General features: G+C 34.3%; 4 protein-coding genes across 5 annotated transcripts; 1 reads left to right on the top strand and 3 right to left on the bottom strand.

Moving 5' to 3' along the window:
• The first annotated feature begins 2987 nt into the window (after positions 1-2987).
• On the top strand, positions 2988-15200 carry LOC126858078 (protein dimmed-like). 2 transcript variants are annotated; one of them, XM_050608109.1, is made up of 5 exons: positions 2988-3108; positions 9179-9340; positions 10421-10612; positions 11219-11355; positions 11629-15200. In XM_050608109.1, exons 2-5 carry the CDS (start codon positions 9209-9211, stop codon positions 11780-11782), a joined length of 615 nt encoding a protein of 204 aa, XP_050464066.1. In that variant the 5' UTR covers positions 2988-3108; positions 9179-9208; the 3' UTR covers positions 11783-15200. The 2 variants fall into 2 exon arrangements, with proteins under 2 accessions (XP_050464066.1, XP_050464065.1); XM_050608108.1 differs by lacking the exon at positions 2988-3108 and adding an exon at positions 5998-6610.
• A 2048-nt stretch (positions 15201-17248) lies between these two features.
• LOC126858085 (uncharacterized) lies at positions 17249-17889 on the bottom strand. The gene is made up of 2 exons (XM_050608116.1): positions 17694-17889; positions 17249-17559 (listed from the first exon to the last, which is right to left on the bottom strand). Exons 1-2 carry the CDS (start codon positions 17887-17889, stop codon positions 17249-17251), a joined length of 507 nt encoding a protein of 168 aa, XP_050464073.1.
• Positions 17890-18082: 193 nt separating this feature from the next.
• Positions 18083-18664, bottom strand: LOC126858291 (uncharacterized). The gene is made up of 3 exons (XM_050608496.1): positions 18628-18664; positions 18417-18558; positions 18083-18299 (listed from the first exon to the last, which is right to left on the bottom strand). Exons 1-3 carry the CDS (start codon positions 18662-18664, stop codon positions 18083-18085), a joined length of 396 nt encoding a protein of 131 aa, XP_050464453.1.
• A 293-nt stretch (positions 18665-18957) lies between these two features.
• LOC126858081 (globin) lies at positions 18958-22520 on the bottom strand. Its single transcript, XM_050608111.1, has 4 exons — positions 22347-22520; positions 21287-21473; positions 19754-19979; positions 18958-19456 (listed from the first exon to the last, which is right to left on the bottom strand). The coding sequence occupies exons 2-4, from the start codon at positions 21439-21441 to the stop codon at positions 19325-19327; spliced, it is 513 nt and encodes a 170-aa protein (XP_050464068.1). The 5' UTR covers positions 21442-21473; positions 22347-22520; the 3' UTR covers positions 18958-19324.
• Positions 22521-25726: the final 3206 nt, after the last annotated feature.

Genomic DNA, 25726 nt, shown 5'->3' with positions numbered 1-25726 from the left:
ACGCACGTAACACATGCATATGTATGTAATTCGAGCGGCAGAGAGAGAGAGACGGAAAGTCGCTAGCCATTTCTTCACTATTAATTATAATCCCCGCCAAGGCGAAGGAGTTACATTCCAGACGGCCGCAAGCGTTGCACTTTTCCCGCGTCTCGATATCGCTTTTACAAAACTAAACGAAATAAAACCCACTCCACTCACGATGAGTTACGGAAAGGGCAAATAACGCGCAGGAATTTCTTTATTGTTATCATTTATTTTTACTGTTATCGATTTACACAGTTAGCTGCAATAGAAAAATTTGTAAAATTTCTCGTACCCATATTTTAAAAATTCAGATAATCTTTTTCCATCGAAATTTATATCGGAACAAGACACGTTCTTCTCGAAGAGATTTTGAAATTAAAAATATATTGCTATAAGAAAAGGACATAAATTCCGTTTAAAGCAAAGTCCATTTAAAATTTCTCTCTCTCTCTCTCTCACTCTCTTCTCTTATTTTTACTTCTTATATCTGGTTACTCTTCAAAATAAGTCGCTCGGAAATTGAATTATTAATGTCTTAACGAGAATATCATCGGATTCTCGTCCGAGTCCATAGAAGAGCGTATATATCCCCCTCTCTCTCTCTCTCTCTCGGAGATTTCGCGACTGGATAATATCGCGTACGCGCGCGCGAAAGAAATCGCGCCTCGATTATTCGCGCAGATTTTCCGGATCAAATTTTTCTCGATCGAAATAGAGAAAAATAGCGTCGCGCGCGGCAACACGCGTGCGCCCAGCACCGTTCGCTCCGTTCGCTCGCCTTTACATCCGCGTTTGCGTGACCTTTCGCGTGAGCGTGCGAGCGGGGAAAAATTCCTGCGGACCGGAATATGTAAGTAGTCCAATTAACTCGCGGCAGACTGGATTTCTCCGAGAGCGTGGGGAGGGGCGGGGGAGAGGGGTAGGGCAAGACGTACGTTAAAAATGAACGCGGGCAATTTCGTTAATAATCGAATATTTCGCGCGATAATTGTTCGATAATTCGTAAAAATAGTGAAAACGAAGCCGGGGAGAGAGGGGTGATGGGGAGGGAGAGAGAGTGGCGTAGACGTCGTACGATTTTTCATTCGAAAATATACGTGATGTATTATTATCGTTCGCGCGCGAACTGTTCCGAGACGAAACTTATTTTGCGCCGATTATTTTAATTGAGAGGCAAATGGCGAGCGAGTCGCGCCGATGCGCCTATCGCTCCTCGGGTTCGTCGCTCGTCTCTCAACGACATTCTCGCGCCAGAATCCGGGTGAAAGGAGCATTTTCGCGCCGCGGCAGGCAACAACGCGTTGAAAATCCGGGATGGCGATTATTCTTGCGAACGATATCGCGAAAATCTCCGAAGGAGATCCGAAGCAAGAACCTGACACGATAACAAGACGCTCTGTGTTCCTTTTTTTTTTTTTCTTGAATGGCATCGGCGTAACTTTCGAAAAGTAACTTTGATTTCTTTTCTCTCGCCCCCACTTAGTCTAGCTAAGGTCGATCGGGGCCAACCTAATTTATCGCTCGCGATACTAAAAAGCGATAAAATTCGTTAAACGAAAGGAGAATTCGCGACTTCCTTTCTTTTCTCCCTTCCCCTCCCTGACTTCGACCTGGATCGTTCGAGAGAAATTCCGCCTGAGGCGAGGGCGGATTCCTGTCGACTTAATGGAACTCTTATTCCTCGTTTTCGGCCCCACGTCGTATATCGATTCGGCCATAATTATTTAAGGCTACATACCGAGTGTCCGTGATGAATGATATGTATGACGCGTTGATTCGAGAATGAGTTCTTTTGAATTTTGAAATTAAGCTGCGGCGAACCATTGTCTGCCACTCTCTGTAATTACGAGCAAATTTCTTGTCATATAAAGTAGCTGAAAAGAATTAATTTTTTTTTTTATGTGTTTAATGATCCCATAAATATCATAATAACGTCTAAAATGGTATTGCAATGTGCTAATCGATAAAGAAGATTATTGAAATGGAAAGTTTTGGATACTTCTTTAAGAACTCTATTGGGTTGCCGTGGACGAGACGTAACGAGTATAAAGCGAAGAAACCGGTCTTTTATAACCGCACCCCAAGTTAAATAAGATCGAGCGATCTTTCTCTCCGTCGTTTTAAGGATCCTTCAGTTATCAAGGAGACATCGATCATGAAGTATTTATAAAAAAATAATTGTTGCGTTAAGAGATTACAATTTCAAAGACCATGTATATATTTTTATTTTTTTCTCTCTGCATATTTTTTGTGCGGAGTCGCCGGAGAAAGAAGAGAGTAATGGATGATATTTAAAAGGATATGGTGTCTTAAATGCTCTATTCTCGATCGATCATAATACAAATCGCCATTATTCACCTCTGCTGTATACGCGCATGTTATTTTAACACACAAAATGTCGAGATGAATGTAAAACGATCATGTTGTATTGCCTATTCATGTCAAGAGTGTTTAGCTTGAGCTGAACAGTCTTAGTTAATATAGGGTGTTTCAAGACTGACGCGAAAGTAGATGTAAATAACATTTTTCCAGCGTCAAATTTAACCTCGATCCTCTTAACGAAAATGACAAGACATTAATAGCTCTCAGACTAGGAATAAAAAGATATTAAATGAAGGGAATCCTCTTCGCGAATGAAACTTTGCAAATGAGAAAATGGAAAAACGACGAGGAAAAATTTTATTTCAACAAAGAATTTTTAATCCGCGCGATTTCGAAATCGCCAAAATATGGATGTCGAAAAACAACGGCATTGTTACCCTCGAATGAATCGATCGAAAACGTTGTTATAAATTTTTCCTTAATTTCCAAGACACCTGATATAAATTACGGTAAAGTCGGCAAGATGCTTTTAGTGGGCCGAACATTGTCCCGAGACATTGCAACGAGCACTTGTGCAGCAACGCCGAGCATGCGGAGAAAAGTAGGTGCGTATATCAATGTGTTTGCAGTTGAATTCTCTCATCGAGTCAGAGGAGAGCAGCCCCGTGTCTCTCACGTGTCGTTAATCCCGATATCAATCCAGCGGACCAAACACGACCAATCGCAACATTGAGAAATTCGAAACGCAGTCGCTTCATAGTAAGTACAAGTGAGACCGAAAAAATTAAGTACATGTCAGATCGATCAAAGAGTTTATTAATAAAATTAAAAAAAAAAAAATTATCCAATTGATTTACAGTTTTTAGAAATTAATTCGGATTCATTCTTTTATTAAAAAAATCGGTATTGGCACGAGAGCGATAGAAAAAATAATAAACCATGTACACACACCTGTCTCGACGATATCAAGCATATAGAGGATGTTTCAGAAATAGGTGAAGTTTTAAGAGCGTATTTTACTGATCGTAAGAATAAAAAAAGATAAAAATATTTTTACGATAGAGTTTCGCAAGAGCACTTTATTAAAGAAATTGCTGGAAATGACTTCCTTCCACGGCAATACGTGCCTCACATCAACGTCTATCAAAAGTTCCGAAATATTTCGAATTTGATAAAACGAAGCGATTTCAGAATACCTTCACAGTAACACGAGTATTATAAATGCGAGAATTTATGAAATGTCTCTATAAATAAAAAAGAGGACATAAAAATCTGGGAAAAGTTAAATTGATCTTCCTCTGTCGATCACCGATGTCAGCAAAATTATTAAATATTAAATTCTTAAAGAAAGTTTATTTAAACAATAAAAAAGAGCGTTTCTGGATTTATACACAATCTTTTTTCATCCTTCTATTGAATATAATATAAGCTTGGCCATTTATGTCTGAAGCATTCCGTACATGTGTGCGTTATACACACATATAACATATCGTATTATCAGTTATTATGTATCGTCTATTTTATGCTTGACATGTATCGCGATGAATTTCTAATGAGATATATCAATTTGACCAAATGGCATTCTCAAACACAAGAGTGTTATCTTACCGTTCGATTACCGTGTTACGTCACGCAGATACAGTACGCGGTGTGTGTGTGTGTGTGTGTCACAATGATTCTATGAACGACATGATCGTTACGGGCGTTAATCGCCCGTGTGTGGTTCATCATTCGTTCGTTAGTTCTTACTGTGACGTAAGAACGCATTGTTCTCACCTAACATAATTCACGTAGAGAGCTAACGTAAAATACACACCCGTGTATTCAATTTCCCCCGTTCGTGTCTCGATACGTGGAGCGAAAGGCAGGAAAAACGAGAACGCGAGAACCGAGTTGGAGAAAAGAAGAAGAAGAAGAAAAGGATCTCCGCGCGCGTTCACCAGGTGAGAGAAGGTGAAGGTGGCTTCTCTCACACCGCCGTACAAATGTGGAAGAAGGTAACGGCGTGGAAAAGGGGCCTTGACCGATGCGTGATCATCAGCTATGGACAAGGAGGCATCGACGGACGTACTCGATTGATTCAGCCGAGCAGGAATGTCCCTGGTCGATACCGTTATGTCGCGAGTCTCGCGAAGTCAACCGTCTGTCTGTCCATCGATGGCGATCTAGAAAGGAAGCGCGAGACGAAAGTCGGCAAGCATTCTGTCAAAATCCTAATCGATCGACCTGGCCGCGGATGTTGTTTGTCGGGCGTTTCATCCGTCAAAAATGTCATAACAACATCGTAAACGGAGATGTCATCTGACGTTCGCTTTTTTTTTTCGGTGCACCGTATATATATATATATATATATATATATATATATATATACAATTCGTAAAAAAAAGATTAATGACTTTAAAGATCGCCCTAATTTAAGATCATCGGAAACCGGTTCGGAGGAGAAGCCACGAAAAAACTCTGATAGATATGGATGGCAATAACCTCAAGTACGCATTTTATACTCTAGGAGAGGAAATGATGATTTATATGTCAAGTTGATTCTATGTGTATTCAACGATTATATAGAGTGTTCAAATTTAACGAATATTTTTTCAAGTTAATTTTTTTAGTTAATTTCGAGATTATTTCTTTTCTCAATAAAAATATCGATCGGAATGTTTCACTATTTGTTGCACTTTTTTAACTTTAATATTATATATATATATATCTTTGCAATTAAGATAATAAATAAATAAATTATAAATAAATTTCTATTAAGGTTATCTGTAAAATTTATTGAAAAGAAACTTGTAACATATTTTTTCTCTTAAAAGATTATCTTCTCAATTAGTTAAAAACTTTCTTGTTACTTAATCATTTAGCCGGAACTCATAAATGTCTCGACATTTTCACTAAGGAAAAAATAAATTCCATATCAGCTAATGAGAATCTGTCTCGCAATATCTCGTAGATAATTATTATCCTTCGGAGTATTTATGAAATGTTTCATGTAAAAATAAAAAACACGGAAGCAGAAGAGGTGCGCGACACATTTTGATAGCTGATAATAATATGTTTGCAATGGCGATAAGCGCAACAGGTCCCCTCACATTTCACGGAAGTCTCTCGCGGTTGCATAACGTCAAGTGCCACGCTTTGATGATGCTAAGGAAAAAACAAGGAAAAAAAAAAAACAAAAATAATGATAAATATTGTCCGTCCGAAAGGAAGAGTCTTCTAATGAAACAAACGATCCCGAGCCAGCGTGACGATAAGAATTACGAGATCGGAGAATATCCTTGATACACGCTCAAGAGAATCAGATCCTCGTTGATCGAGAGGATAGAAAGGGACCAACTGCATCCTCCTCTCTCTCTCGTCTTTTTTTTTTTTTCTTTTATTTTTTTTTCGAACCAGTTTCATGCCGAGGAAGGTTTTTTCATTTTTCGGCAGGGTAATCGGCCGGGCGCATTCGGAGCAAGAGAGAGGGAGAGAAAGAGATAAAGAGAGAGAGAGAGAGAGAGCAGGTGGAAGAGCGGTTCTAGAGCAGAAACTGGTTTGGTGGGAGCCGCGAGGCGGCTGGTACTCTCGATACACCGCTGGTAAGCCCATGGGCACGTTGTCGCGAGATGTATATTCATTTGCGAGTGGCGGGAGTCCCCGAGGGAAGCCGGTGGGGCCTCCTCGCGCCGACAAGTGATGGTTTACAGTTATAGTCAGTCCGCATCGGGCGCTCGGCCGGCCCTGACCGTATCGGTACACGTATACAAGCTGATAAGGTTCCTCGTTTTCTCTGGCTTTTTGGATACGCGTGCGCACCAACTGAAGAATTTCTCGCTCTCGCTCTCCCCCCCTTTTTCTTTTCTTTTTTTCGACTACGAACGAGTCTCTCTTTTCCTCAAAGTCGAGTGCCAAATAATAGTGTGATTCGGGCCTTTAAATCCGATTCCTCTTTCTCAGGCATTCTCTTCTTAAATTTCCTTATCGCGTCGTCGAGAGCGTCATCGTCGATCTAACGAGCACGACGAAATCGCTTTCGAGTTTGAACTCGACAGCAGCGACGTGGGTGATTGACAGGACGTTATTAGACATCCGTCGAAAGTATCGTAAGGCTTCGAGCAGTGATTTAGTGGCCAAGATCAATGAGTGTCGTGTGAAAGGAAAAGTGCGAGACGCGACTTTGCGTTCGGCGGCTGCGAAAAGCTGCGCTGACGCTGTTGCGTGCACTCGTCCCGCTTTACGCACGAAGCACACTGATGGAGAATAATCGGCCGACGAGGTAAATTAATTCTCGACGATCAAATCTCGACACACAATATCGAATAGCGATGAGCGAGGATTTAATATGCGTGTCTGCATTTTTTTTGCGCTCGGAATGCAGCCAGGAATTTACGATCCGGAACTGTAATGTTTTTAACGGTATCGCGTTTCTCTCTCTCTCTCTCTTTCTTTCCACGTAATCAAAAAATATTTCCCAACTAATCTTATACACGCATTTTATAATAATCTTGTAAAAACTATCTGTCAGAGAAAAACCGGTTTTTGAAAAATATGGAATACGCATTATGAAAATAAGTTTTTCTCTGCAATTCTAGGATAATTAAATGCATAAATAATTATTATTCGAAAGAGAGAGAGAGAACTCGCCTTCCCTTCCGATAACGTTCGATTCGTTCTTAAATTCGAAGAAAACTGAAAAAAGAAATTATTTGGATAGCGGCTTTGATACGGCGAAGCGGATGGATACGGTACCCGGCGATAAATCACAACGTGGCATTCGAAGGTTATCGTGCGATGTTAATTACTTATCGGAGATCGTTCGATTATGTAGACATCGCGCGTTTTAATATTGAAATCGCTTGCGAAATGTACGTAAGGCTGAAATTTGTGAAAAAAAAAAAAAAAAAATGAAAACTTCAAGTCAGTTTTCTACGGCTGTTTACATGTCGCCCTTGACACTTTATCCGATAAGCGGTTGCTTTTCATTTCTCGCCGTGCGTCAAGTGTCCGCGCCGACTATATCGCGATGATAATAATAAATTAATGTTCGATAAGCACGAATAAGTAACAATCAAAATAACGCGAGTCTGTTTTCGAGTCTGCTTTCCGGCAAAAAACGCTTTCGATAGCACCGAAATTCCTATAATAGTCAAGTGTCGCGCCGTCATTACAGTGACATACATGTGTATATGTCACATGGAGTAGCACACGCAGCAGCGTTAATAGTATTACGATAACTTATGGTGGCAATCACAAGCGGTATATCAGATACGAGCACATTATTAAAAGATAGACGCGACCAAACGACTTTGTCATCGTAACGCATGTGTACTCTATTGTTCCGATACGAATTCGTCGTTCGTAAATTGCATTCCGTTTCGACACGCGTTTATTTATTTCGCCACTTCGCTTATAAATATAGATATATTTGTTATCGTGTTCATCGGTTCAATATAATATGCGAACGTTAACGAAAATACAAGTCAAATGCGCGTCTGACTGCGAGTTTTCACTACTCACTCCGCATTCACTTGGCGCACGTTTTTTAATAGCACGTAGTTGTAATTTGATTCTAAACGAATCGCATATCTATCGATCATCGACCTCTATTCTTTTCTCGTAAGAATGTTCACATAAATTTTATACAAAATTCATTCGAGAATTGACATATTAAATATAAACTTAATATTCCGCGGGCGCGTACAATTAAGCTACATCTCTTCAAAAAATTCTCAGAAAATATTAAAATAGAAAAAAAAACACGCACACATAAGCTTTATTCTTTTTTAGTAGATTTTGGAATAAGAAAGCCCAGAAAAAAATTCATCATTGAATCATTGCTGTCTTTCGAGACGCAAGCTTGACAAAAATCTCAAGTTTTCGATAATATCAAAAATTAATGCAATTCTGTTGCATTACTCAATCTGACAGACAGTCCTATTGGGAACTCGCGTGCTTTTGCGTCAAGATTTGACGAAATCATAAATGTTTTAAATGCCACAGTAGGAGAAAGTAGTGGAGCAGTAAAAGTCATGTAGAAGAGTGTTGCTTCTCATTTCTAGCTTAAATCCAATTATCAATCTCTCTAATAATTGGATTGGCCCATTCTAATTTGCATACACAGTCGCGATTGGGGAATTTTTGAAGAAGAAAACAGGAAAAACGGGATATCCCGATTCGATTTTCTTCGCTCGCACGCGCGTCATTCTTTCTCTCTTTCACTCTCTTTCTCTCTCTTTTTCTTTTCTCGCTTCACTTGCGTGTTTAAAAAATTTCAATTTTTTCGAGAAATTATAACAGTCATGACTTATAATCTGGCAGTATTTTCAAAATCACCGAGATATATTTAATATTAACATCAGTAATGACGTATAATCCATGATTCCGAAATTTTTTTTTTCATTGCTTTCAATCGAATCGCAATGTAATTGCGTTGCACATTTTTTTTCAAACTGAGTTCAGCAGTTAAATATCGCTGATATTGCAATAATATTTTCTTTTCCTTATTTAATATTTTGAATTCTTATAAGATTTGACAATTTCTTTTTCAAATCTTGTATAATACATCATTGTGTTCTTGTATAAACCTCAATCGCTTTAGCCAAGCACTTTAGGCATAATTTGATACTTATTTTATTTCATTATATAAATTTACTTACATGTAAAATATTATAAATTACTTTTTATTAAAAATATGTTCATTTTTTTATCAGCTTATAAATTTGCACATCTGTTCTTTTTTATTTATGCAAAGAGTAGAAAGAAAAAATCGTATCACATATTTGCATAAGAATTTGCTTTGTTGCAAGCGGTACAAGCTTTTTGAAGATAATGCGATATGTTACAGAGGGACCGAGCTGTGATTTTCATCAGAATAATGCGAAGCCTGGATAGGCTGTCGGGTAGCGACCAAGACTGCGGTGATCGGGAAATGTACATCGACCTGGACGACGCCTCCGTCGATTCGCTTACCGGGAAACGCAGTCGCCACCATGTCGTTGGCGCGGAGGTATTTCACACCCTTCTCTCTCTTCTCGTATTTTCCTTTTCATCGAACGTCCGCGACGCATCGCTCGACGAGACTTTTAAAAGCGTGAAAAAAATTTTTTTTTATTTAATTCGCGAAGAAGGGAAAAATATTTTTTTCACCTCCGTTTATTTACAATCCAAATTTTTCATATATACTTTCACACAAGTTTACAATATATGGTCGAAATCAGTTAATTACGTCGATGCGAATTTCAATGTATAGATAACACAAATCAGATCCAGAAACTGCACGGGACAACATCTTATTATCGGCGATTGAGATTGAATAAATAATCCTTTTATCGGCGTCATGCAGCAGCAAAAAAAAAAAAAAAAATCACTAACATTTTATCTATCGAGTTTTATCACTCAGACAAATATCTGCGAAGTGCGTCGCTGCGTGAGGGGCGAGAGAATCACTTATATATATATATTTCAAATACGTCGATGAAAAAATAGCTCAACAAAATCTCTTCATTTAGATTAGATTAGGAAAAAGCCATTACTTATGTAATATATTATCGCGAGTTAAAATAATACTCTTTTTTACTTATATCAACATTATTCGAATATGGGCGAGTTTACGAATATGCCTGAAACATAATTATTATATTAGTTATTATAATCATTTTTTTTAATGATATATTTTTAAACTTTTTAATACATAAGCAAACAAATTATTGCTCGTATAAAGAATTTTTATTATAATAAAATATTTGTATTATTTCTCTCTTTTGGAAATTGCATATACATGGGAACATTATGTATTCTAGAATATTATGTTACAATATCATTACATAGTATTTCATATTATATTATATATTTTATTACAAAATTAAAAAAAATATATGCGCATTATAAGATATTTATTCAACCATGTTATTCTCTGCTTCAATTCTTTGTTCCCGAAAACGAATTGTTTTTTTTTTTCTAGAAAATGAATATTCATCCGTCATATCACGAGAATGCGCAATAATGCAAAATTATATAAATATGGAAAAAAATAAATTTGGAAAAAAATCTATTCTCTGTCATAAAAATGAAATGTACGTGAAAACAGGTGGGCGAGGAGAGCGACAGCAGCGGAAGCGAGAGGAGTCCGAAGCAAGCGAAGAGGAGAAATCGCGGCGGTGCACCACCGACCACGAGGAGACGGAAAAGCGGAATTTCCGCGCGTGAGAGGAACCTGAGGAGGCTCGAAAGTAACGAGAGAGAGAGGATGAGAATGCATTCGCTCAATGATGCTTTTGAGGTAACAATTCGTCGAAAAAAAACTTTGTCACTTACAGTCATTAAATTGCAAACATAACGAGAATGAAAATAATATTTCATTAACTCTTATCGCATAAAATATTGATCCCGCGGAACTGCTAGTGAATACACTAAAAAAAAAAAAAGATTCGCTTTTAATAAAAAATATTTCAGCGAATATATTTCTCTCGTTGTAAAATGTATTCTCATCTCTCCATTTTAATATCCTTCTCTGGAGAGAGACGATCCGTTTACCAACTCGATGCTCGTGTATTATTAGCTGAAATGTTGTTGATCGACGTTGAACGTTAATGCAAACGATAGCGGAGTGCAGAGAAATCGATTTGTGTGTAGAAGATAAATGATGACAAGCCACGTCTGTACAAATCGATAGAGCCTGTTCGATCAGTCTGTCCATTCTATTGACCGATCATATAATAGCATCATTAAAAATCAACTCTCTCTCTCTCTCTCACACACACACACACTTTGCGGAGGATCATATTCGATTAGAAATTGCAATCCGCCGTATATAATACTTATCACAAATTTACGGCTCCATGTAATAGATAGATCTTCGATTCACTTCTCTCGTCGTAATTTCCAGCAATTACGCGAGGTAATACCACACGTAAAAATGGAGAGGAAGCTCAGCAAAATCGAAACGCTCACGCTGGCTAAAAATTATATAATGGCACTGACGAATGTCATATGCGAGATGCGCGGCGAGGAGCAACCGTATACGTGAGTATCGTTTAAATAAGCTAGTGTTTTTCAAAATATGTCATCAACAATAATTGCAAAATATTTATTCAATATATATATATATATATATATATATATATATATATATATATATATATATATGTATCGAAATCAAACCAAAAGAAATAAATAAAAAGATAAACAAAAGATTTCAATTGAATGTATGCAAATTTGTTGGGAATTTTTTTTCGCGCATTTTAATACTATTTAATATATTTTTAACGAAAAAAAAAAAAAACGGATCTTCTTCAGGTTTGTCGATGGTGAATGCGGTTCTAGCAGCGGTGATAGTACCGGTCAATTAGAATTAAGCGGGGGCGAACAACCTGACGAATCATCGCCCGCATCAATCCACGAGACCAACAACAACAGTCTTCTTCACGAGGATCTAGAACGCAGGATCTAAGGAAATTGAATTTAATCGATACTTATATCGAGACATGTGTTAGAGATGCACATATACACACAGACTCTGTGATAAAATATCATATTAGTGCCTTCCGTGAGGACAGCAATCCGCGACGATTCACTCATTATCGCCATGGATCTTCGTAGATCGTTGTACGTTCTTGAAAAATCCCGTGCATAAAGATGGTCAAAAATGATTCCACAAATACACACGATGAAAAGAAACGCAAGATCAGATAGAGAAGAAAAAAGAAAAAAATAAGAGGCAAATATAATAGAATATGTATATAGAGAAGAAAGAGAAAAAGAATTTTAGATTGTACATATTTCAGAATTAGCGCGTAATATAATATTAATATATAGGAATATATTAATAGTGAATCACTAAAGATGTCACAGACTAATATTTCTGAACGAGATATAGAATTCAAAAATAGACTTCACTGCAATTAACATGCGACATTAATAAGAATTTCATATTTCGTTCAATTTCAGAAATTTTAACCTTTGATGATTCATTCCATATATATATATATATATATATATATATATATATATATTTACTTATTTATTTATTTATTTGATAAAATTAACGAAATTTATAAAACTGCTGCAAAAGCAGATCCAAATAACGAAGAGCTTTCAACGCATTTTTTCGTCTTGGCGATTATAAAAAGAAAATCTTATCTTATTTAAAATGAAACCTAAAAATCCATATTATTTCTAGGCTATTATATATAATAATGCATGCCATTTAAGTGGAAGCTAGCAAAGAGAGTTATTTTTATCTTTAACAGAAAGAATGATCCTAAAATTAATGAAGGAAAAGAAAGTGACAACAAAACAAAAATTATATTTTAATTTGGCTTTCAAGTTTAGCTTTTAAATGACTTCCACCCACAAACAATCTCTAAGTCAAGATTATCTCATAGGGATGTTCATATAATTGTATCGAGATAAGATAAAAAATAAATTGTATAAGCATCCAAAATAGAAAAGAGGCAATGCTGTCACATCAACATAAATCCATCTTATCTACATTTGTCATAACAAAGTGAAACCAAATATACTTAATCATTCTCTGAATTCTACAAAAAGCCCTGAATTTTTAAAAAACTTCCGCATTTGTATACAAATATTAATGATCTGCACTATCCTTATAATTGGCTATGACAAATTTCGCTATGACAAATTTCGTTATCATCAAGAATTGTTGAAGTCGGAGGCAATTTGTTCTAATATAAGAGTAGCAAAAATAATATTACATAATAATCATAAATAAATTAAACAATAAACAAAGAGAAGAGTCGCGTAGAGATGACCCAGTGATCCTAGTTAATCGTGGTTTACATCAAATAATGTGATTGTATGATTAACCACGTCCATTAGGCCAGCCTCCAAGAAAATACACATTGTCTTGCAATTCCAAAATCATTAAATAAAAGTTATCAAGATAAGATTTCTTATTTTAAAAAACTTTATCTAAGAATGACGCATCTCGACTTCCGATTTATTGAGGAAGATCTTTGTTTGAAAGATTACGCGCTAAAATCTGAAAAAAAAAAATATATATATATAACGTACACTTTATCATCTCTTTTTCTCTGTGTGCATTCTATTATATTTTATTATATTTCCTCGCTTTTTTTCTTCTTTTTTTGATTCCACTTTTTCTTCTATTTTCTTTCTTTTCTTTCTGTGTAGTAGTCTCGCTTTTCTTTTACTGCAATGACGTGTTCAGATAAATATACGCTTCGCCGTACATATGCAATATATCGCAAACACATTCAGAAAATATTTATATTGTACGGCGAAAATAAAACATGTATGGTTGTGTAAATTCATATTGCGATTTTCTTCTGATTAATCGTTAAATTGTCATTAATTTATTCTTTTATCAACTTTTATTGTCTCAATCTAGCACACGATATATCGGCTATCATTATCACAATTATTATTATTATTTTTTCCACTACACTATTTTTGCTAATACTATCTTGTTACTATTATAATTATTATAATTATTATCTATTATGCTATTGCTACTAAAACTATCACTCCTACTATTAATTCCTACTACTATTACTGCTATACCATTATCATTCCTACATAGCACACCATTGTTATATGGTTGTTAGATATTACTGTATCTTAATATTTCGTAATTCCCATAAATCTATTATTTTTTTATAGAATATCTTTCGGAAGATTATTATTATTATTATTATTTCTGTTATTTTATTATTACATTATTATTGTTACTTTATTAAATTAATAATACACGTTAGTTTTATTTTATAGCAGTTTTATGCCATCTTTTGCAACCTGCATTTTGCTCATATTGTTCCGTCCGCAAAAATTATGTAAAAGATAAACCCTATTATATATTTTAATACGTAAATACCCAGATAGCAAATGCACGTCATTTGACAAAATGACATGCGCTTGAGTGATCGATATTAATCGACCAATAATTATACATTTATTTTTAGCACACATCGACCATGAATATCTCACCAATTATATTTTTAATTATAATTAGGAATTATTCATCTCTGGCCAATTATTAATTACGAACGTAATTAACAAATGTAAAATTAGCTAAATTTTACATTCCGACGATTCCATATCGAGTTAATTACAATTTCACTCACATGTTTGCTTATAAAATACGCGTCATGTATATATATAAGTACTTTCCACTAAGATACGGATCTTATCTACGAAGCATAATGTTAATGTGATAGGGCTAAGTAGATCAGCCAAACTAACAGATAGCGGCTATGTTAAAACGTTAGTCGTGCATTTTCAGCAAATCGAATGCGACTACATAGTATAATAGTTAACAATGTCATAATAATTTCACGCGAATACGCAGTAATTGCGTGATTTATTATCATATAAGTAGTGTCTTATTATCATTAAATTACGATTAATCTTGCAGTCACAATCTTACGCGCGTCTCAAAGCCGTAAGTTAAAAATCTATAGTCTATTTTCATTATTAGCGATAGCACTATCGGCAACTAATTATCATAGCGTTATTATTATCATTGTCATTGTGATGGTCATTGCCATGGTCATTGTCACGTAGTCATTATCATTAATATATTTTATTATTATTGATATTATTTCGAGTAAAAATTATTATGACCTATATAGACATATTTAAATAACTTATACGAATAGAAATTACTTCCGTAAGCATTAGGTAAAAGCGACTAAGGTTTAACTGTGTCTTCCCACTCTTTCTACATATAATTAAACCTAAGTCGGTTTTGATGTTTACGAAAAACAATCCTATTCTAAAAGATTGCGCAACTTTAGCATATGTAATATTTTTTATGTAAATATATTGTACGTTGTGTTTTAAGAGTTTTACACAAGAATATATACAGGGTGATTCACCCAAAAGTTGCTCATCTATATTGACTTCTTTCCTAAATGCTCCTAAGGCAGAAATTATTTAGCAAAAAAGAAATATGCTGACGAGCCAGATACAGAAAATTATTTTTAAGCAAATTTAATTATAGTACAATTCATTCCAGTTTTGTACCATCTTCAGCAACTGTTAAAAAAATAATGAATAATATATAATAATATAATATAAATAATAATATATCACAGTGAAATGCAGATGGAATTAAAAAATTATTCACAGAAAAAAAAACATGCAAAATTAAAAAAATCGTGCGCCTTTTGCCAAAAATCCTCAACTTATTAAAGGTTGCAAACCTCCTTATCGGATCAGTTAGGGAGTGAGATTCGCAAAAGCAATAGTTTGAAATCATTTTCAAATCGCCAAACATTATAAAAAAATCTTCGTATAAAAAATACATAAAAAAATTAATATACAATGTTAAAAGAACGAAAAAAATACAATAAAAAAGATGTAATTCATCAAAGATCACAAAAGACGGAAAGACAAAGAAATCGGAAACGCAACCGTCAGATGGATCGACGCGTTCGTTGTATCATAAATATGTGATGTTATGAATAAATAAAACAATCATAGATAACTGCCAACAAACATATACTTAAGTAGAAAAATGACGTAACACGTGAATTTTAAATTTTCGACAAGTGTTCTCCAATTATTCCAAGTGTTCCACAATTATTGAAATCAACAGATTGAAATTAACAGAAATCATTAAGAGTTTTCGAAAGTTAGAATTCATAATTTTTTTGGATTTTGTATATTTTTCGAAATAATTTTGCGTAATAATTCGATCTGCATTTCATGACATTATTTTGTTAATTTTGACAATTGGTGTTGATGTTCCAAAACATTTAATTATTTGAATATATAATTAAACTTTCTTGAAGATAATTTGTTGCGCCTTCTTATTATCCGTTATCCTGTTATTCGTACATGTTAGAATTATATTTATTCACTTTTAATAAGAAAGAATCTATATATTGTTAAAATTATATGTATCTTTTAAGATGATTATATTGTGATAAAATTAGTTTTCGTCTAGTGTTTTCCACATAAATTACTATCTTTTCAAAAATGTCAAAAATTCTTTAAATAAAACTTGAGAGATATATAAAATTGATGGGGTAAAAATATTGAAAAAGATGTTATAATTTTCTATCTAATACATAATTATATTTATACAAAATAATAGAAGATGCTAATAACAAACTAAAACTCAAGAAGGCAACATTTTTCATTTAATTAATTTTCTTTTTAATATATAATAGACATATTTTTATATTTTGTACAAACTTTACTTAAATCTCGAGAGGAACATACACGCGGGGTTTAATTTTTGTTGCTCTTGATGTGTATGATAATGCCCGCAATTAAAATAAATAATGTTCCTAACAATCCAAGCATGAGCGCCACGAGAATCGTATCGATCGACAACCAAGGATCTTCCTCTCGAGTCCGGACAATAGACTTAACTGTTGTAAAGAAGCTGTAAGTGAAATGGAAATGTATTTGTGCAATTGATGTCTCTTTTCAGTCTTGTATTTTTGGAAAAGAAATACATATAATGAGATAAAGTCAAAATAAAAAAAAAAAAGACTAGACAATATAATAGCTAATATTTTACAATCAGAATCTCAAGAAAAAAATTAAGTTTAAAAATCTTAACAAAGTTATTTTTTTATCAAAAAGATCAGCACACATGAAAATATAATTCTAAAATATTTTCAAAGATAAACTCTCTCTTTCTATATCGTATTACGAGATTTTCATGCATAGAAGGTATCAAGGGCACAGAAGGGTCAAGGTAAAGAGATTAGATTACAGTCAGAGCTAGGCAATATATTTCAAGTACATGTTGGCGCACTTAAGAGAGTAGAGATTTATTTTTGTATTTAAATGTGTGTGTGTGTGTGTGTGTGTTTTATAAGAAAAGCATTCTCTTATATGATATTTGTTCGCACGTTGTTTATTTTTGATCTGCATTTAAATGTACCTCCTTTTTTGTTTTATACTTTACGATGAAAAACTATTTTTCACGTATTTTGTACATGAAGTATATATTTGCACAGTCCTGAGTGTAATTATAATAATGTTGGAATGCCGACGTGCTGGTTTCCTCGTCGCCGAGATCCTCGAAGGACGGCGCGATAGCATCGTCCAGATCCTTTCCCAGTTGTTTGAAGGCGGTCTTGCCGAGCCAATCGGCTAAATCATTGCGATTTAGCTGCCGAAGACGATGTACTATCGCCGCGTGCGTCTTTCCCCTGCCTTCCCCGGGAGAGCTATTCCAATGGAGCAAGTGACGCAAACACGAAATCTCCTCATCTACTTTACGCTCTTTCATTCGCGGAAATAACCGAGCGTTAAATATATTTCTGATAATGACTTCATTAATAAATAAGTAGAAAATTTTTAAAGCGAGATTTTTTTTATACTTATCAGTTAGTGAGGGGAGGGAAAAAGAGGCTAACCAGCTGCGGCCAAGTTCTTCGGCAAGTCGTAAGTCGTGTAATGAAGCGCGGCGATCAATCGCCGGCACTCGAATGGATCAAGCCGTGCCGCGAGATACTCCAATTCGTTGAGATTCACGTCTATCGTGGCGCGAACTGTCAAACCGAAAATTGTTGCACCGATCGTAACGTAAATACCGATCGCCCAAAATCGCATTTTTCATCAAACAAGAGGTTAGAAAGAGAAAAAGAGAGGGAGACTTGCGCGAAAAAACAAACAAAAAAATCGTCATTTTGTCATATCGAGATTTTTTTTCAATTTCCCCCAAAAAATATTCACGCGTTTATTTATCGATTGATCTCTCTCTCTCTCTCTCGTATCTGTCTCGTCGTATATGTCATCGTATCTATCATCGTGTCTGTCTCTTGGGTCTTTTCTTCTTTTTTCTGAAACATTTGTAACAAGGAGTCGGCGATCCATTTTCCGATATCTCCCGCTCCTTCGGGATGATCGGCGCGGTGACCTCCGTCTGCATCACTTCTGGCGAAAGAATCCTTCTCTTCTTTTTCCGCAAATTTTTCACTCTCTTTTTTCGTCCTTCCTCGATATCGGGAGAAACATAGATCCTAAATGTATTATATTTCGCGTTGAGACTAATCAATCATTTTCTCAAGTCTCATTGTATCTCGGAATTAAAGAGAGAATTCGCATCAAGGGAACGCATAGAACAATCTCATACTGACTCTTTCTTCTTTCTCCATCTGAACTTATTAATGAGTCTCGCGCACTTTTTTCTTATCCATACAGTACAGCAGCAGGTTAGTATTATAGTCGCGATAATAATACCTCCGACAGCGTATAAGGATAAGGATATTGGTCGGCGTCCTAAAATTGCATCGGAATGTCATTGTTCTCGCGTCTTGCTCTGAAAACCTTCATTCGAGAGAGACCCACCTGATAAAATATCGGAGAGTGTGTCAGTGTCATTCATTCCTCCTTTATTCTAATGTAATTTTTATTTTACCATCCTGCTCTATCCTTTCGATAAATATTAATAATAAACAGTAAGCAATTGACATTTAACGGTTAGACAAATCAAAAAATATATAGTAAATAGAGTCGAAATATCGAAATATCGCGCGCGAATAACTTGACTAATACTTGACTAACATCATGTTCTCTCACAGTGAGATTTGTGATCGATTTAGAAATAAAATTCTTTATATATTTATTATAAAAAAAGAAGGATAAGAAAGAAAAGGAACAAAAAATGCAGCGGAAGAATTGTTAATAGGCAAATTACACATTTCTTGCGAAACATATAACACAGTAGAAATTTTCTCACAATATATTATGTTATAGTCAATCAAGTTTCGACCACTTTTTCGTTGAAACGCGAGTCGATAAAATTATAATGATAAGAAACAACAAACATTATTCTCTTTTTGACGCATAATTAATTGCAAATGATTAATTATATTTAATTAGTTGTATGTAAATTGCGTTGCTCAAAACCCCATATCGCCCCATTGTGTGCGTTCGATTATAAATCTTTTGATAAATTATTATTTTCGCGAAAAGCTCTATACGTATACAATATACATCATACATTTTTGTCAATTACAATTACACACACACACACACGCATATATTAATTTTTATAAATCTCGTGAATGGTCGAAAAGATCAAGTCTAACATCTTTTTCCAAGCCTCCTGCGCCTCCGGCGTGTACTGTTTCCCGAATAAGGAGGGGAAGAGACTTATCAACAACTGTCTTAAATGCTGAAAAAAACATTATCTTTTAAAAAAAAGAAAAGATTTCCGAACTATAATATGTCAAGTCAATAAAAATATTGAGATTAACGATAAATTATCAGCTTGTACCAAAACTTTAATATAGAAATTAACTTATACGAATGTCTTAAGGCATTCTTTTTTATTTCTATAAAAAACAAAGATTTTTAAATAATATTCTTTTCAAAAATTAAATTACGATAATAAGGTTGATGAGCAAAATTTTTAATACAAGATTTTTATTGCTTTTACATTATTGTGTGGACAAGAAAAATCTTCACTTACTTCAAACTGCTCCTGCGTTTGCCCGCGATGCTTGTGCTTTTCTATCGCATTAATCAGGCTCGCTTGCATCAATTCCGGATCGTACATTTGCTCAATCAGTTTGCTAAATGTCGATATAATACTGGCACAATGCACTTGAAATCTCTTGTTTTTTGGCAACTCGTCAATCGAGATGTCTTTAAATGTCTTAAATTGCTTTTGATATTCGGGATATTGTTTGAAAAAGCTATAAAGAACGATTAATTATGTGCTGTATTTAAAAAAAAAAAAACAATTTATTTTCAAGGTTCTTTATCACTAAATTTATTTTCAAGGTTCTTTATCACTAAAGCTATTAGAGTATCTAATCTTAAAATGAAATTATAGACACAAAGTATTTTCTTTGCATTATGCATGAATTACGAGAATAAATAATCGATGATGAAAACATTATACTACGTTGGCAGGCAAAGATTAATATGGATGAGCAACTTAGGTGAATCACTCTGTTTACGTTTTGTCATAAAAGAGTTACGAGATTGATTTTTTAATACGCATCATATTTTTAAAGGAAACATTTTTTTCTTCCTTTTTTCACGTATTTCAAAGTGGAAAGACCTACGAATATCTCAATTTAATTTTGGATTTTGCGACTTTTATTTAATACTTTGCGCTCGTGATCTTTTATAAGATGTGACAGCATAAAGAAACAAAAGAGAGAAAGAGAAAGAAAACGTGCACAATGTAATTATAATATCATCATAAATAAAAAAAAAGGACAATCGAGCAGTGAAACGTTTAGATTTACAATGCAGTTAGTTTGTCCGTAATAAAATCACAGATTCGTTCGATAAGAATGTTTTAAAACCATCATCGCCGGACGTAAAACGTCAATAAGCAAGTTTAACTTCTCGGGGCAAAAGCATATCGCATATGCGTCTTTTACATGCAAATTTTAGGCAAATTCAAATATGTCATTTTAAACTGCGATAGTTGCGATGGAACAATAATCTAATTTCTGTATGACTTTTGATCTACGTGACAGATGACAGATCGAAGAAACGTCTATTAAGTGTCTATTAGATGCTTATAGTTTTTCGATCTGTATTTTTTACTGGATGATAACAAAACTGGCGTTGAAATTTTCATAACGTGCACACTGCCGCGTCTTTCGCAATGCATCGCGACGCAATATGCATCAGCAGACCCGATTGGTTTTGACGAGACGTGAGAGTTGTTCGCGACGAGGTCTGCGACGCGTGACATGGATTTTCGATGATGCGACAAACGCGCATCGATAATGTAATTAAAATAAATGAATGGCTCGTTAGAATGCGGAAGTTCGCGAAAACGAAGGAAGCCGTGTCGAAAGAGAATTTCAAATTCCGTACGCGTATTGCGAAACTATTATTGACGTCTGATCCATGTGAAAGAATCATTTTACGATATCCTCAATCTACCAACGTTGCCAACGTCATTCCGCCGATTTATTGTCACCAAGTACCGAACTAACATCGAAAAGTGGAACGGATGAAGAAACGATAATTCACTCACGCGATCATAATGGCAAGTCCGGCCGACACCTCGTCTTTACGAGCGATCGCCCATGTGTTCTGCACCAGCCTCTTTTGCCTCTCCGTCATGCCAATTTTCTCGTCTAACTTACTATCGTCCAGAAAGAAATTAAATAGACCGCGGAACAACGCCATATTCGTCGCGCCGTATAAAAATAGAACGTAATCTACGAAAAACAATCATGCAATGTTGATCAGATAATTATTTTGCATGTAATTTTTGGGGAGTGTTTACTTTAATCTAGAATGTTGCAGAAATGATTAAAGGGATATGTGTACGGCAATTTGCAAATTTTAATTCAAGTTTTTAACTAAAAAATGAGCCGTTCTTACAATTTTTATTGTTATTAATCGATAAAGGTTTTATATTTTTATCGTTATTATATCTTTATATCGTTTCATTACATTAATCGTAAGAGTACGATTAATGTAATGAAAAATCAAATGCTATAAAAAGAAAGAAAGAGACACAAGATATGTTCCGATAAAATGGCAGCTAATTTTATATACCGTTCTAGTAATTTATTTTAGTATTCTGGTATTCTAATATTCTAGTATTTTATATACTAAATCTTTTAAATAATTACATTTAAAAGTGAAATACAAGATTAATATACAATAGAAAAAAAATTTTTAAGTATATCACCATTTCTGAAAGAGAGAGAGAAATATAAAACACATATACATATCATCCTGTACAAACGGTAATAATTTTGACTCGAATATACTTGCTAAAAACATCCTTTTTTTATTATACATCCCATATATGGCATGCATATTCCAGAATTAACATTTTCTTAACAAATAGATAAATTGTCTATTGAAAAAAAGAAGATAGAAGGAAGCAAAAATTCACAAGCCGACATCAAATATATCAAATAAATGACGAATAGATGTTTGTGCAATAATTTTCTTATTTTTTTCTCGCGATATATATTAATTTATCATTCTTCTCTCTTTTCGGCAACCTGCACATTGCCATTGTTTAAAGTATGTACGGATGAAGATAGAGTAAAGAGGGTAACTAAGCCGAGTGTTACCAGGCAGGAGGCGAGGAGACACCGGAGACACTGCGCGAGCAACTACAAATTGGTACGATGATATGAGGCTCGCTTATCCAGAATCGTATCAATTACTCTATAATTCAGTACGATGTGTCACGTGCCACGCGTGCACACTGGTCAAGCAGCGACTACTCGATGCTGCGGCCGATCTGACTATTTTAAAGCCGTCCCCACTCTTTACTTCCGAATACAAGCGATGAAGAGAAATTGCGTTATATTCGCGAGACTCCAAAGTCCGTATATATAAGCTCGATTATCTTCAGCAAGAATCTCGTTATTAAATAATAAGCGAAAAATTCGCTATCGATAACGAGCGGGTTCATAAAGTTAACGAGGATCGTTATCTCTCTTATAGATAACTCGGTAAATCGAATGCACTTCCGAATACGCTAAATGAAGAAATTACATTGGCGAAAACATTCCGAACTTCGTAAATTTGATTTATCATATATAAGTCTCAGAGATCTCGATTAAATAAGTAGAAAATGTGCCAACAATCGCGGGAGCGTTTTTTTTTTTTTTTTGGACAATTAAAATGAATTCAAGATAGGATGCTAATGTACGCTAATGGAGAATTTGTTCAATTTAGAGGAAAAAGGCAAAAAAGTTATTTTCTTTAAATGTATTTAAGTATATGAAGTTATAAGCTTGGTTCTATAGATTTCATATGTATCAATTTTTATATGATTTTAAGATATTTAATAAGATGTAAAAATTGCGAATAATATATACACATATCTCTCTTTTATATATTGTTAACGATATTTGTATTTATGTATAAAAGATAACTAAAAATAAAAAAAATTTTGAAATTTATTTTTTAATTAATAATATTAATATCTTTTATTGGGTTCTATACATTTCTATTCAATTATATATATATATATATATATATATATATATATATATATATATAAATTTAGTAAGATGTAAAAATTTCAATTACTATATGTATATATATATATTTTGTATAATTTGTTACACATTATTGTTTGTATTTGTGTAAAAAATAATTGAGAGATAAGACCCCACAGTTTTAAAATTTATTCATTCAATTATTTATTATTGCTCTATTTATTTTTAATCATCACTTAATGTTAATTTCTTCAAAATCACTCTTAGACATTGTATTTTTGCCAAAGACGTCAGACATCCCGCACGCACGTGGTTAGTTTGTTATTAAATATACTGTCGACACCACGTGCGTGAGACATGTTTGACATCTTTGATTTACGAAAAATACAATGTCAGGGAAGTGATCGCAACGCGAGAGATTAAATAAATAGGTATATTAAATAAACAGATGGCAGACGGCAATTAAATGCTGACGTAATCTTCCAAGCAGAACAGAAAATCACAATAATCGCAATAAATCAAATGACATCATAATGATTTTTAATAATCTATATGATGTCATTTTGATATTATCATGATTTTCTACTTGAAATAATTCCAGAATCTTTAGGAAATAAAATATAATTGTCACCTAAAACTCTCAAACTAGAATCACGATTTTTATAATTTGCGCCAAATGTCATTTTTTTATTGTAAAATTGAAAAATGGCGGCAAGAGCTTCGCCTATTCCATCAAGTGTGAGAAAAGACGGAACGATGACATACATCTATACATATACATATACATCTATACATATACGTTGCATTGCTGCTGCACTTTTGGCGAAGAAATGTCTTGAAAGATAAGATCTCGACCAACACGCAAAAGCGAATCGCCAATATAGAAATCCTGATAATACGCACTAATAGCGAAAGTTGCGCGCGGAGTTTTTGCTACAAATGCGCTTTACGAGACATTTCCGGTAATTATTCGCGCTCGAGATTCACTTTTAGTCAAGGACGATCGTGGGAAATGCCATGTGATTCAAGTGCTTGCTTCACCAACGCGAATTCAAAATCTATTCAGAAGCGATACATTGCGATTCTCGAAATATCGAAACGATCGAGATGTCGAGGCAATGTGTGTAATTGGTTACGTTCACTTTAATCGCATTTCTCTTTTGCATTTTTCAAATATGAAATACGAAATAAATATACACGTTTTAATCCTTTTGACGAGAGAAAAAGAGTAGAAAAATAGAGTACAATTAACGCGAATATTAAAGCTAATATTTTTAACGTGTAAAAATAAAATTCAAAATGTTTCAATAAATATTAGAAATGATCGAAATATATATTTAGTAAATTATATTACAAGATATATAATACAAAATAATATTTAAGAAATAAATTTAATATTTCTTACGATTCTCGAAATATCGATCCGATCGAGATGTCAAGGCACTTTCAATGCAATTGATTATATTCATTTTAATCGCATCTCTCTTTTTTGCACTTTTCATAAATATATGCACACTCATACATTATAACTCCTTTGGCAAGAGAAAAAGCAAAGGAAAATTATAATTAACACGAATAGAGCCAATATCTTTAATATGTAGAAATAAAACTTAAGAGAGATATTTTTATTTATCAAATACAGATATTATAATAACAAAATATTATATATAAATAGAACAAAATAAAATTTCTAATATTTATTAAAATATTTTTTATTTTATTTTATTTTATTATTTTATTAAATTTTATTTAATTATATATATATTTTAATTTAATTATTACAAGACATAATATTGAGAGAGATGCGACTATACCAAACAATGATGTATATAAATGTACATACATTAGACGATCATCACCAGTCGCACTCTCGTACATCGACGAAAACTTGAGATAGGCCTTGAGATGACTCTTCGACGGATGTCGGGCAGAAACAGATCGCCGATATTAAAATCGCGTGACATTGACGATTTTTAATATCCACACTTCACCAAGCACTTTCGATAATTCTTCGCGCGCGAGAGAGAGATTCATTTTTAGTTATGAAAACATTCGCGGTGGAAAGGAGGGAGGGAGGGAGGGAGGGAGGGGGAGGGGAAGGAGGAATACGAAATACACGCAATTTTTTATGAACCATCGCGGCGCCATTCGAAATCTATGCAACGTTACGTCGAAGCGATTCGAATCGAATAGCGATGTTGTACGCCGACGTTCGATATGCGTTTACACGAATAAATAATCCGCACTTCATCTCGAGACACTCGCGACAAACTTTTCGCGCGCGAGATTCACTTCTAGCCACGAACAATCGCGCGCTGGACAAAAGTGCGAATAAACGGTTTTGTGTGCGCGCGCCATCTGCCGTTACGTGCAAAACGCTAAGTATTTTTTGATTGACCAATAAGAACAAGGGGAACGAGGATCTTCTTGTCCAACCGTCAGTCGGAAAGTTAAGTGGCAGTTCATCTTCTGATTTATTTCGTGATTTGTTGAAAAAGCGG

This window comes from Cataglyphis hispanica, chromosome 24, assembly GCF_021464435.1.
Source record: "Cataglyphis hispanica isolate Lineage 1 chromosome 24, ULB_Chis1_1.0, whole genome shotgun sequence".
NCBI classification, from domain to species: Eukaryota; Metazoa; Arthropoda; class Insecta; order Hymenoptera; family Formicidae; genus Cataglyphis; species Cataglyphis hispanica.
This window is presented reverse-complemented; position numbering and strand designations above follow the sequence as displayed.

Bases quoted from the DNA above. Each gene is read 5' to 3' on its own strand.
- LOC126858085 (XM_050608116.1), bottom strand. From the start codon at position 17,889: ATGCGATTTTGGGCGATCGGTATTTACGTTACGATCGGTGCAACAATT. The intron at 17,560-17,693 runs GTTAGCCTCTTT...CGCGAATGAAAG, and splicing joins GAAGAACTTGGCCGCAGCTG to AGCGTAAAGTAGATGAGGAG.
- LOC126858291 (XM_050608496.1), bottom strand. From the start codon at position 18,664: ATGAATGACACTGACACACTCTCCGATATTTTATCAG. The intron at 18,559-18,627 runs GTGGGTCTCTCT...ATGCAATTTTAG, and splicing joins ACTCTCCGATATTTTATCAG to GACGCCGACCAATATCCTTA. The intron at 18,300-18,416 runs GTCAGTATGAGA...TAATACATTTAG, and splicing joins AGATGGAGAAAGAAGAAAGA to GATCTATGTTTCTCCCGATA.
- LOC126858078 (XM_050608109.1), top strand. From the start codon at position 9,209: ATGCGAAGCCTGGATAGGCTGTCGGGTAGCGACCAAGACTGCGGTGAT. The intron at 9,341-10,420 runs GTATTTCACACC...ACGTGAAAACAG, and splicing joins ACCATGTCGTTGGCGCGGAG to GTGGGCGAGGAGAGCGACAG. The intron at 11,356-11,628 runs GTGAGTATCGTT...GATCTTCTTCAG, and splicing joins GGCGAGGAGCAACCGTATAC to GTTTGTCGATGGTGAATGCG.
- LOC126858081 (XM_050608111.1), bottom strand. From the start codon at position 21,441: ATGGCGTTGTTCCGCGGTCTATTTAATTTCTTTCTGGACGATAGTAAG. The intron at 19,980-21,286 runs GTGAGTGAATTA...CGTTCTTTATAG, and splicing joins GGACTTGCCATTATGATCGC to CTTTTTCAAACAATATCCCG. The intron at 19,457-19,753 runs GTAAGTGAAGAT...TGTTTTTTTCAG, and splicing joins AAACGCAGGAGCAGTTTGAA to CATTTAAGACAGTTGTTGAT.